We start from the raw sequence: 13,778 nt of genomic DNA, 5'->3' as shown, positions 1-13,778 counted from the left end.
AAATGCAAAATTGAAATGTTCTGTAGAGCGTGATTTTCTGGGGGCATCCACTGACCCCATGCCCGGTTCTACCACACCACTGACAGATCCGTACCTTTCAGTCTTTCTGCCAGTATCAACTTCTACTGCATTGCTTTCACGCATTCCTAAGGCAATTTACAGCCAGTTTGTCTCTCTTTGCTCTGCAGAGCATACTCCACAACTTACCGCTATTGCCATACAATACAGGCTTCTTAGCCTCACTGTTCTCTCGGCTTTTTTCCTACTGTCCTTCATCTTCGCAACGCTCTCCTCATTGCTCCTTTCTGGCTGTCCACGACCACTAAGTGTCCTTCTTTCAGAGCTGTCTGCCATAGTCAGATTGTATCGCTTGAATGTAAGAATTTATTTGGAACAATCTGTAATGTGACAACCTTTTTACTACCAGTTAGTAAAAACGATCCTTGTCTAATCAAGGTCTACTGATTCAGCCACTTTGGGTAATCGTGTTCCTAAGTATTGCCCCAGCATCGGACCTCTCTGAGATTTGGGTCTTCTGACTACTCTCACAAGAGTCACCACTCAATAAACAACTTCCGACCGTAGCATTTGATGGTTCATTCACTATATCCTGTTCACTATATCACTATTCCTTCAAATATCCTGTTTTCTTCTCTCATTTGTTCTCCACAAGCTGGCTATTTACTCAAAACCATGTTTCAACTTCCACACTATCCTCAAACAACTCACAGAAATCGTTAGAGGTGATATTTTCAGCACACTCACAACTACCATTTGTAAGCGTTAGTATTGCTGTGAAATTGTCGGATGAAATTGTTATTCAGGGGAACAGATGTTTTCTATTTCTCCCGATGTCACTCAAACCAACTCTTACTCAATAACTGCCTGGTGCACTGTCCCTCCTTGCTACCATACCTACTGCTCCGGTGTGAGAAGGCGCCTTCACATAGAAACCGGTCCTGGCTCAAATTCAGGCAATTTTGATACCCTATGCTTGATATCCCAACTGCTTTTCAATTTCGACTTCGTTTCCTTTTCTCTACTTTCTGACTCCATATAATCTGCTTCATTTTTACTGCTTACACCTAAATCCGATTTGATCATGCTGCCAAACATTAGTTTGCCAGGAAAGTAACCAGTTGACAGAAAGATTGTGCTATGGACCAAAAATGCCATATCTTTGTTCATTAATTTTTTCCACAAAATTTTCACTGTCTCAACTGCGCTTTCTGCCAACCCATAATTCTGTGGGTACTGAGGACTACTAGTAACTACTCTCATTTTGTACAAATTTGCAAAATCTTAGAAGTCTTTCCATCATAACAAGGCCCGGTATCTGACCGCAGAATGCTTGGAATACCAAAGCAAGTAAACACTTTCTTCATTTCCGCTGTTACTTCCCAAGATGCTTTAGCATTGATTGTGCCGCGCTTCAATCCACCTGGAATAGTAATCAATTTATCAGCAAATACAACTTCCATTGAATACAAATATGTCACTACCGAGTACTTCCCAAGGCCTTGCTTGTAATTTTCATACAACCACAGGTTGGAGCTTGAATGTCCCATGGATGATACAAATATCGCAGCACCTTACGAACTCACAAATGCTTACTCCTGGTCACCAGAAGTGGCGCCTAGCTCTCCTATGGCATTTATCAATTTCCGGATTACCAACATGGCACTTCTCTAAATACAATTTTTTCATTGACCTAGGTATGTATAGGCAGTCCTTGAAGAAAAGAAACCCATCTTGTATCATAAGCCATTTTCTCGCACTATAAAGCTTTAAAGGTTCATCACCCAACTTCTTACCACCTCCCGGCCAACCTTTCATAACGTATTCCAAACACTCCGCAGCCTCTGTATTTTTCAAGGTCTCAGACCTTAACTCTCTCATAAGGCTGTCCATAAAATTGTCAATGGTCGCACAGCCAACTATCGCAACATCTACTTATCTACACTACTTTCACTGTAAGACCTGTCATTAGGTCTACTGAAAGACTCAGCCAAATACATTTTTTTTCCAGGTGAATGAAAAATCATGTAATCATACCTCATCTTAAACCTCTGACTCCTGACTGGTAATGCTGACAAGTCCTTTTCACCCAAAAGTGAAATCAATGGCTTATGGTCAGTTTCAATCTGAAACTTCCTGCTTGCTAAATAGTAGTCAAACTTCTCACATGCTCATGTAATGGCTAATGTTTCTTTCTCTATCATCGTATACCTTTCCTCAGTTTCTGTCATTTTCCTCGATGCATACTTAACTGGCTGCCACCTATTACGCTCATTCAATCGCAACACTACTGCTCCAACTGCACTCCTACTGACATCTAAAGACACCCGATGCCTTTTGGTTAAATCAAAGGCACACAATACTGGTAATTTAGATAAAGCTATCTTCACCTTTCTAAACGCCCTTTTCTGACCTTTTTCGGAACCCAATACCACTCTGATTTACTCCCTGACACCTTGTAAATTGGTGTGCATAACTCTGCTAGCTCCTTGTTAAACTTACTCGAGTAATTTATCATCCTTGTGAACTTCGCCCTAGTTTCATTTGCCGGCAGCTGGAAGCCTAAAACTGCCGCAACTTTACACCGATCTGGCTTAATGCCAGTCGCTGCAACCAAATAGCTCAGAAACTTGATCTCATTTTTGCCTAACTCATATTTATCTTTCCTCAATGTAACACTTGAGCAACTGATTCTCCTTAATACCTCCCTTAATTTTGACCAATGCTCATCGGCATCTTTCCCATATACTAAGATATCATCCATCCATACCACTCCCTTGATACTGCCTACAACCTTTTTTCATCTTCTGGAAAAATTCAGGAACTGAGGAAATACCAAATAGCATCCGATTGAATCTATATCTACTCCAAGAGGTAATAAAGTTCATCGATGACTGACCTCTCCTTCATCTTAACCTGCCAGAAACCTGAATTCGAGTTCAATTTCGAAAACATTGTTCTCTTTGACAGTTCACTGAGCAAATCTGGAATTTTAGGCAGAGGATAAACTTCGTGCTTGACAGATATGTTCATTCCCATCAAATCCACACACATTCTCATCTTCCTTCCTGTCTTAGGTGCTATAGTTACCCCTGAGGACCACTCAGTGGGTTCCTCAACCCGCTCACTTATTTTACTGGTCAACATACTGTCTAACTCCTGCTTAGCCTGCTCTCTTAACTCAGCCGCTATAGGTCTATAGGTGAATACAACCTGACTGGCTCTGAACCTTCCCTTCTAAAAAGACCTGGCATAGTGCCTAGACCTTCAAAAACTTCTAAGAACTTCTCAACCGGGTCAAACTCGCTGTTGCATATACATTGACCACAACCAACAGATTCAGCTGCCTTAATTTGGTTATGCTCAACAAGTTTGCCTTTGATCCCTTCAACACGTACACTTCAGTTTTCATAAATATACATTTACTTTCCAACTAAACTCTCACTTTGCCAACTATTCATACCTCACACACATCTATTTTTGCCAAGACTGTCGATGGCTCCTCTAATCGTAGGTTCAACCTTTTGACTGTTCTCTCGGTTACAGCCGACACCTCGGTATCAAACATAAACTCGACCATTATCCTCATTAGCTTTCAAAAGCTGCACAATTCTCCAACCTAGTTATTTGTCTTCACCATATTTATCCAAAGCCAGAAAATCTAACACTTCTGTCCTTACTACTGTTCTCACTCTCACTACATACCCTAGAAAAAGGTTTTCTTCTATGGTCACTGTCCCTCTCATCATGCTTATCTGTACCCCACCTCTCATACCGACTGTCTCTCTCATAACTACGACTTTTTCTACTCCTATACCTGTCCATACTGTTATCCCTGTATTTACTCCATTTATCTCTCACTTCACCAGGACTTTTTCTGCTTCTATTCCTCTCCCTTCTACTATCTCAACTACCATACCTCTCACAGCTGGTGTCATGGCCGCTTTCTAGCCTACTGCTGCTACCTCGCCGGTCATACCTCATTTCTATTTTCTCATCCCTTAAGTCATGCGATACACGGCTTTCCCATAAGAAAAACACTTGATGGTGGGACAGCTTCACATTTCATGCCCACTTTGCGTGCAGTTGTAGCAAACTTTTTTTACCTACTCTACTACCTCCTCCCTGTCTAGAGACGCACTTCTCTTTGCTATTGTCCTTGCTATTGCTTCTATACTTCCTATTGACCCTGTCCTTACTATAGCCCTGACTCCTTGTCCCATACCTACTAACATCATGCGCATTATTGCTATCATCATAATACTTCCTACTACCTCTAGGACTACCTTTCGGAGAATATTTATCTCCCGAATCGTATCCTCTCATCACCCCTTGTGTTCTGCGCACGGCTGTCGTACTCTGACACCTTCGCCACCTCATTCTTAATCTCGCTTTTCAAGTCACTACCTTAACTCTCTGCTCTCAAGAACCTGTCAAAATTATTCGCCATCTCATGAGCCGCAATGCCTCATTCAACATAAAGTAAATCAAATTGGCATTCTATATCGAGTCTCTACTCCTCTATTTCTCAACCGGTTAACTGTCACTTTTAGAGCTAACCTTTATCAGCATTATTGAATACCTTGACATGTCTGCTCAAGCTCTCAACTCGCTGCAAAAACTATCAATCGTCACCAACTGCCTGTCGAACTGCTAGGAACTTATGACCCTTCACAAACATTCTTTCCCATATTCCATAATACTCCTGCAAAACCTCCACTGCCTTTTCATAAGTGGAATTTGTACCATCTACATCGAACTCTGCACCTTCAACACCTCTCTACCACTTTGCCCAATGGCTCTCAATAATGGCACCATCTTATCTCTCCCTCTCATAATAGGACGTCTATTACTACATTCGCATTCATAACCTCTCTTCTCAACTGCACTCTCGATACAAAATTCATGTCGATAAATCTTTCTTACCAACCATTGGCGTGCTCACCAAACACCAGCTTCGGATAACTGGACTATCGTTTCACAACACAATTTATTCTCCACCGCTAATGCCATTCACTTTACACCTCATCTTTTATTTTTAATTCTCACCCTCTCCTTCATGATTAATAAATTTAAATGTCTTACCCTTATATCTTCAAACACGGCACTTTACAGCTTCGACAAATCGCTACTCCAACACCTCACCTTCTCTCACACCTCACGTCACCACACCTGCACGCCCGTTGAAGGGTATCGTCAATCGTTAAACCTACCATATCAACAGTACCAGTACTCTTTTGTTACATATAACAGAAAAAATTTAGAACTTTGTCAGCTGCACCATGTTGTATAAACAAGTTTACCCACACGAAGCTGTAGCAAAGAAGAACCTGGTCTTTTTCTCCACTCACCTTTATACTAACTCCTTCACTCGACTCCATTACTATCGCACCGATTTCTCATTCGACTTCTCATAACCTTTCATGTTTACCTGTAACTGCTGTGATCTCAAACATTAGTGTAACCTGTGGCCCACCAACCCGATTATACAACAAGCCCAGCGCAATATGACTGTTGTAGGCAATATTTGAAGAATTTTGTAGTAAAAGTATGTAAGATTATAACATTTTTGTTATGGTTTTTGCAAACTGTTACCTCACTACTATCGTTCACTGCAAATAGGCTTACAATTAGCTGATACATTCTATTTTATGAAGAGTATTTAAAAGAAACAAATGTAAAATTCAGCTAAGCTGGCAGGCTTCAAAGTTTTAAAAGGATATTGAAAAAGGCCCAGAATCTTCTTGTAGAAAGATATTTAGGCTCTACTAATACATTTTGGGGTTGTTAGTTCAATCAACCTAACCCTTCAACTCTAATGGCTATGGTGAGTGCAACACAACAAAAGTAGCATATCAGAAGCTTGCCTGAATGTCACATAGGCAACTGTAGTTGTTTTCTCAAAGATCATTGGAGTTTTGTATCACCTTATATTAATCTTTTGCAACGTGGTTGACTTAATGTGCAAGTGAGTCACTTACACAACTTCAGCTGCTCCTTGCTTTAATGGTGCAATCAGTAAATGAACAAACACCGTACCGTAAAAGCAAATGCGTTTTTACTATCAAGCACATGTAGGCATACAAGAAACAAATTATATTTACTAGTTTATTTGTAATTTCATTGATGTTATAGTATTAATTTTTATCTTTAATATTCATAAATTTACTTCACAATCCGCTATGGCACAGCATATCAGATCACTAGGCATCTTATCACCACTGCGCAAATCGTTTGTCTAAATGCCTACATGGGCTTTCAATCCACTACAGTGAATAAGCCTGTGATAGATCTTTAATTGTCTAGAAACTTGATATTCGTTGTTTTCTGCTCAATTATGGGGTTTTCAAGGGATCAAAGTAGTCAACTATCAGCTCTTCCATTGAACCTTCAGTAATGGCTTGCTGATCAGTAACCACGCTTGAACAATTGATGACAGTTATGTTGCTCAAACTAGCCTAGTGACAACTATTTTTTCAGCTCATTTTGGAGTATTGCGCTATTTATATACTGATAGTTTTGGTTAAATGCGGCTTGTCTAACATTTTAGCCACAGATGCCCTCCAACGTACATCAGCCGTTCTAGATTTTATCGTTTTATGGTATACAAAAGTAAAGTGCATGTAAATAGCCTAATCTGTTTCAAAATCTTCCCAAATCCAATCCTTTGGTCCTTCAAATGAAAAAAAACTAAACAACTTTATAATTTAATGACTAAGTACACTAGTTGTGGTAATATTGGTTTTCATCGACCCCTTTTTCTTTTTTTCTCATCACTTTTTATTTGAGTCCAAGATTATATCAATTTTACTTTAAGCCAAAGGGAAACGCACACCTTCAAGGTCAATTTAAATTAATCTTTTTCTCCATAACAAGTTCTATGAAGAAAAAAAAGAAAAAAGAAACGGTACATGCGTTTGTTTAAAGGTATGGAATTTCAATTCACGTGAGAACATCATGTGTCAAAACAATAACCAAATGGATTGATTATGTCAGAGGAATAAAATGATTCTGATCTACGGCAGTTTCGTGATGGTGGCGATTAACTCTTCGTTTTTGATCTTTTATGAGTTTGTAATCACATTTCCACATATTTTGCACCTACCACACAGCAGAGTAAGACATGGTGAATCTTTTGATACCAAATAACTGTAATGTGAAATTTGTTCCAAGTCAACCTTTAAAATAAAAGTGAAAAATATATAATAGATATCATTTTCTCTCACAAGTGCAGCATATTTTTGTGTTTTTAGTTACTACAGTTTTTTTGTAATTATTTCATAATCATATGAAACTACTTTTGTTTGTTCATTTAAATTTTTTCCAAATACTACAACTGTTGTTGTAAAAATACATTCCAAAGTGGTAGAAAATTTAAAACTACTGCAAAACTGACAAAGATGCGTACAAAAAGTTTTGATGTGTATGGGAGCTCTTTTTTGTCTCCGCAAAAAAACATTTCAAAAAGAATTCTCAGCAGTAAAAGTTAGTATAGTTTCCATAACACTCTGAATAAGACGGCATATTTTTAGTGTAGTTTTTGAGAATATTCACCTAATATGTCAACAATTCTTCTATAGAAAGACTAAAAGCGGTGAAACTTTAGTTCGCCGAAGTTCCAATGATAAACAACAAGGCTCTACTGTCAATTTCATTTTGTCTTGATTAAGGACATCTGACGTGTTTTTTTACTAGCTTGATTACAATTATGATTGTGTACCTGTTTTAAGTCATGTTTGTCGTATCTTTTATAAGCTGCTTGTAAAATATTTTTCAAAAGGTTCATGTTAACGCGGAATTTTCATGTTAAAAATGGTTGTTCATATTTATTGCTTATTACAATATGCTTGAGAATTTTTTTAAATGAAAAGCTGTGTTTTCAATTGTTATTAGGCTTGACGTAATAACAATAACGTAATTAACGTAAATGTTCCCGGAATGGATTATTTACGTTGTAGGAGCATCTATTGTATATGTTTTAAAAAATCATTGGAATAACTAAATTTCTTTGAAACACTGCAATAAGTAGCGGAAAACTGAGCAAAATGTAATTTTAATGCAGCTACTAAGGCATGATGAACTTTCGTTGTAGGTACAAGATGGTTAGATTTGTTCTTATCCTTTGCTGAACTATATTTCCTTAAAACTAAATGTTTACCCGAAATGATCCTAATTTATTCAGCACTTGTTCTCAATAAGATCATCACGCGGTAACTATAGTTCTGTAATTGTAAATTGTAAAATGTAACGGTTAAGGTTATTTCTGGCCCATTTCAATTCAAATCTTGCTGATGATATATGATGCACTCTGAAACCTAAGATACACGCCGATGTAAAAAAGTAGCCCATTCTAGCGAAGCACTTTTGAGCAGTCTTATGTAGGTGTCTATTTAAAGTTCAGTCAACTAAATAGACATGGGTTTAATTAGGAATCTCATTTCAAAGCGATGGTTTTAGGTGAGTTTACTCTGTGCGGAGCACTCGGAGCACTCGCATTGTTTAGGGACTAGGAAGAGGATAACCAAATAAAGATGAACGTAGAAACGGTCAAGCAACAATTTGCACAGTACTACCAAATGTTTGATGCCGATCGGAGTCAGCTTGGCAGCTTCTTCAGCGTATGTATGTCTCTAGCTTTTAAAACTGACAGTCCATTGACACATGGATTGCAGTCGCTATTCGCACAGGGTGAGAATATGTAAGTTTTGGCTGACAATAATGTATGCGGTCATTCACAGCAAGCATCTAAAAAGTAGTTGAAAGAATTTATCAAACACAATCTGAACCGATATTATGTACTAAACAATGTATCTTGCTTATATAAATCATTGCTGTAAAATATTTTGAATAGTTACACGGATGTCACCTAGTTTTGGTTTATTTGCAAACATAGGGTGATTTGTAAATGGTAGATTTTCATTCTAAAGTAGCGGTGATCTGCTGGTATTTCTTTTTCAGCTTCATTTAGCCATTACTGGCGCTTTTGAATTTCTTGTATGTAGGTCGTATGCAATTGGGGTACAGGTGAGGACTTCGAATTCCAATCATTTGCCCTTCACAATTCTAGGAGAATAATAGTAGTTTTGCCTTGATTAAAAAAGGGTATGCAATAGCTGAGTTGAAAAGTTGAGAATATCTAAGGAGTCGTCTATTCTTTATAGAGAATATTTACGGTGTCATCTATCCATTATAGAGAATATCTTAGGAGTTGTCCATCCATTATAAAGAAAATCTAAGAAGTCTTCTATAATAGATAAAAACTAAGGAGTCGTCTATCTATAACAGAGAACATTTAAGAAGCAATTTCACGCTTATTGGCGTTACAAAACATGAAATAAAGGTTGACACAAGTTTAATTGACTGCATGCATCGTGTTTCATATTAAGCTTTCAACAGGCCTTTTTGGTCAAGTGAAAGGGCTCCTGTTAAGCAAGCATGTTAAGCTCCTGTTTTCATTTTTATGATGAATTCTCTGCTAAACTTTTTTCAATAGACAAATAATGTCCCACACTTAGCAATACTATGTATTGAAGCTGTATGAACGCATATACTTGGGTGTATGTCTAGTAAGCTACTTTTATAAGCTATTCCTGTGTGCCGAGCAATTGATGACAATGTATCTATTTTCTTTTACTTGTGTGTTGTAACGTAAGTACTCTGACAAATATGTATTTTATTTCACTATTTTTTTAGGAAGAATCCCAGCTGAATTTTGAGAGCGGTGATGTTATTGTGGGACGAGAAGCTATCATTGCCAAATTCACTGTAAGTATTTCCCTGCATTAGATGATTATGTCAACCTTGTTTGCTAGCCATGAGCAATTCAAACGAAATCACATGATGGAGCAAATGTGGCTTGAACCCAGTGACTAGTACAGTAGACTCCCTTAACGCAAACCTTACTATAAATTCCACATAACGTAAATAATTTATGTAAATTTTGCTTCGTACTACATAAAAAACCTCCATATAACGTAAAGCGTTAAGTCAGTGTAAGTTATCCTAAGTTTAAGTTTTAAGTTATTAAGTTCGGTTTAAATAATCTCATAGTTAGCTTTAAAAGTATTGTTTTTTCTTTTCCCGTATTTCGGAGAAAAAACGACGTATAGAGTTATCTCTATTATCTGTAATTATCTATTATCTGTATTATCTCTATTATCTAGTTATCTCTCTACTGTATGTACTAGTATCCTCGAAGTCTAGGGTGTCATGAGAGATCGTCATGCGTGTTCATAAAATACAGAGAATAAGTAGCTGCACAAATATTCAGAAATACTTAAAGGTGGTCTATTGGTGGGGGTGTTAGATTGTCGGTTTACCAATCTGAATGTCACGAGTTGGAGTCTTATTGAAAGTGATGTTTTATCCTAACTTCGACCTCTAACCCTGGCTTCGCCCAGATGAATGAACAGACGGACACTGCTATTCATATATAGCAAGAGCGTTTTAACTGTGATTCAGTTTTATCGATTTCAATCCTAAAACATCCTGGCAATCAGAATACCTCAAACATTAAAAACAATCAGAAATGATATAAAAATACCGATATTTTTTGATAAAATCTACTAAAATTTTGTGCAAGTTCATCTTTAATTTAACTTGAAATCATATCATAGTAATAATGAATAATAGTAATAATGAATAACAGTAATAATGAATAATAGTAATAATGAACTCTAAACTGAGTGAATTCGATAAGAAAAAAGAGAAAAGTTGTTGATACAAGTAAATAATTCCACTGCTGCTGTTCACTCGTTAAATTGAAAAGTTGAGTTTAGTTCTTTCTTTATAATTCAAAGGGGTGAGTTTGGAAAGATCTTGGAACGAATTATGCAATTCACATGTATTTTATGGTTTGTATAACATAACATCCCTTTAATGTAAACATTTCTGGAACGGATTATTTTCGTTGTAGGAGTGTCTACAGTATTCTTAGATGATTTGCATTCATGAAAGGAATCGGCTTAACAAACTTTGGAATTAGAATTAAGATGTACCTACAGTCCAACTGAATGCCAAGCGACTGCCTTAAATATCTCCGCATCTATTAACTATCTAAAAACTATTTTTTAGAGTCTCCCATTTCAAAAAGTTGATCACATCATAACAACAATCGATGTGCAAACCACTGGAGATAGTGGAATACTCGTCGTAGTGAACGGGCAACTCAAGGTTAGTTCTTTTCCGATTTTGATTATTAGTTTGTTGGCAGGCATCTATGGTTGACTGCTTTACAAATAGTAGCCTATTGTTCCAGTGGTCTACAATATTAGTGTACTGAAAGGACAAAGGCTAATAGCATGTGTGCCTGAAAACTGTCAAGTCGTTGATAATATCGATCAGGACTCAATAATATTTCTAAAATCCACTTAGTATTTATTTCTTACACTTAGTCTTCGTAGCGAATAGTTGAAGATGCACGGAGGTTATAGTCTGGGTTTGGTGATTTATTTAATCAAAAGTTATGAACATTACTGTATAAGCTAATAGGCCGGGAACATAGGCTAGGAACATGGGCTAATAGGCCTGGAAAATAGGCTCGTAGACCTAGAACATAGGCTAGTAAGCCTGGAACATAGGCAAGTAAGCTTGGAACATAGGCTAATAGGCCTGGAACATAGGCAAGTAGGCCTAGAACATAGCCTAGTTGGCCTGAAACATGGCAAGTAAGCCTGGAACATAGGCTGGTAGGCTTGGAACGTAGGCTAGTAGGTCTGGAACATAGGCTAATAGGTCTGGAACATAGGCAAGTAAGCGTGGAACATAGGTTAGCGATTCTGGCCACAGTAGACATTTTAATCCTTTCAGATATTTGACATAAACTCAAGAGAAATAGTTGTGCATAAAATAAAACATCACAACATCAGTTCTTATATTGAACCAGTCTAAATTCTTGCATACTACACTTGTCACAAGACAATATTTCGATGAGAGTTACTTATGACCTAATTTCATTCATATGACCCCAACAGGGAGTTGCTTACTCTTTTTGCTAGCATTGCCAAACGTTTCACAAATATTCTTACTCATTACGACATGACAATAGGACTATCATTACAGCTGTTATCACCTGTATCAGGTAGTGTATCTATTTAGTTAGAAATAGTATAAGCAATCACCTTGTTCAAGATTGTGTAAAAAGATAATTTATGTCTATAATGGTAAGCTAAGAAATACTTTACTGTAGGCTATGCAAATTGTTTTGGTTGTTTTATAAAATAAAACTAGAATACAAATAGGATTGCAGCCATAATTATATTAATGTTTTTTGTTTGGAATGTTCATTTTTTCCATGAGCTAGCAAGAGTTTTGTTAAGTGAACAAAGTTATAATTAATACTGAGAATTTAATTACATCATATTTTTAAGCGCAGCCAAGCTTCAACTTTGTGTTTTCTCACAGCTGAGAGCGTTTTTTTCACAAATGGAAGAATTTGTTTGTCATTTTCTTATTCTTGCATTGCTCATTATATTATAGAATGTACAAGTGCATTGTGTACAAGTGCATAATGTACAAGTGCTTTGTTTTAGTAAAAAAAGTACTACTGTTGTAAAGAACGATTATGTTGCCATGGTTATATGAAGTCGTAAATCAGTACAGAGACATCAACAATTTGCTGTGTTTTGGAGGCATTTCCTGTATGCAAGCAACAGAGTTGATGCAAGTTAACATATGCTTTTGAAGTATTGGTACTTTTGCGGCTGTCCTAATCAAACTCCATGAAATCGTGTCGTAAATACATAAATCGTGTGTGCAAATCAGTGGTGGAAATTTTTTTTGGCACTGTCTTTATTTGTCCACATATATTATTATTTGTTATTTCGCTGTATTGTTTGAATTTTGTTACTTAATTTTGTAAACATTACTTGATGCTGATGATTTTGGTTGTATGGTTTAGTTGATATATTATATCATAAGGGAGGTATTGTTAGGCATTCTGCGGGTAAATTATCGTATATTTTGGGGTTTACTATGGCATTAGACCATCTACCATTACCAGTAGTGCCTTGTAACTTTTGCTTGTAGACCGATGAGGACAAGCCAATGGGATTCACTGAAACATTTATATTAAGACAGAAGCCAGACGGAAGCCTGTTCATCGCAAATGATGTGTTTCGAATTAGTCTCCACAACTTTTGAGTTTTACTGCTCATACGGATTGTACTCACTCAGCTGCATGAACAATACGTTGGGTCGGGTGAACCTTGTGGATAAACTGAGAGATAGGATGTAGAGCTACGGAAAGGCTTCACCTCGGCTAAGACTTGCGCTTCGTCTGTCATTAGTTGCTTTGTGTAATCACTGACTATTCTTAACCTATTTTGAAATAAAGACAATGCATTGCCTGCTAATGTTTCCTTCACTCCACTGTGTGTACACCAACATGCGTTTTTAGCCCAGTGTCATTTGTGCCTTGATATTTATAGATTCCGTGTGCCTTCAATTAGTGCTCTACTGAAAACGCTCAGTGATCTCTGTGTCAACCATTTGAAAGACAACATAGTTGTCTAGTGAGATTCAGTTAATTACTACCTAGACAATAATACATGTCCTGCCTTCCCGCAACAATGTTTCATGTAACTATCTAATTTAGTGAAGTTGTCTATAGTTATCCGCTTCCAAGTTTATATTTTTAGAAGAGAGGACAACTCTTTCAACCCAAACCTAGTAGCGCAATCCTCTGAGGTTATAGCTATAATATGACAGACAAACTGAACTCTGCATAAAATCAATTGATTGTACCAATTCATCCTCATGTA

General features: G+C 37.1%; 1 protein-coding gene across 1 annotated transcript; it reads left to right on the top strand.

The window, feature by feature from the left end:
* Positions 1–8,464: 8,464 nt before the first annotated feature.
* LOC137387708 (nuclear transport factor 2-like) lies at positions 8,465–13,370 on the top strand. Its single transcript, XM_068074202.1, has 4 exons — positions 8,465–8,636; positions 9,712–9,783; positions 11,092–11,190; positions 13,045–13,370. Exons 1-4 carry the CDS (start codon positions 8,550–8,552, stop codon positions 13,156–13,158), a joined length of 372 nt encoding a protein of 123 aa, XP_067930303.1. The 5' UTR covers positions 8,465–8,549; the 3' UTR covers positions 13,159–13,370.
* Positions 13,371–13,778: the final 408 nt, after the last annotated feature.

Source organism: Watersipora subatra, chromosome 2 (assembly GCF_963576615.1).
Source record: "Watersipora subatra chromosome 2, tzWatSuba1.1, whole genome shotgun sequence".
Lineage (NCBI taxonomy): Eukaryota > Metazoa > Bryozoa > Gymnolaemata > Cheilostomatida > Watersiporidae > Watersipora > Watersipora subatra.
The sequence above is the reverse complement of the archived record's forward strand: the minus strand, read 5'-3'. Positions and strand labels throughout refer to the sequence as shown.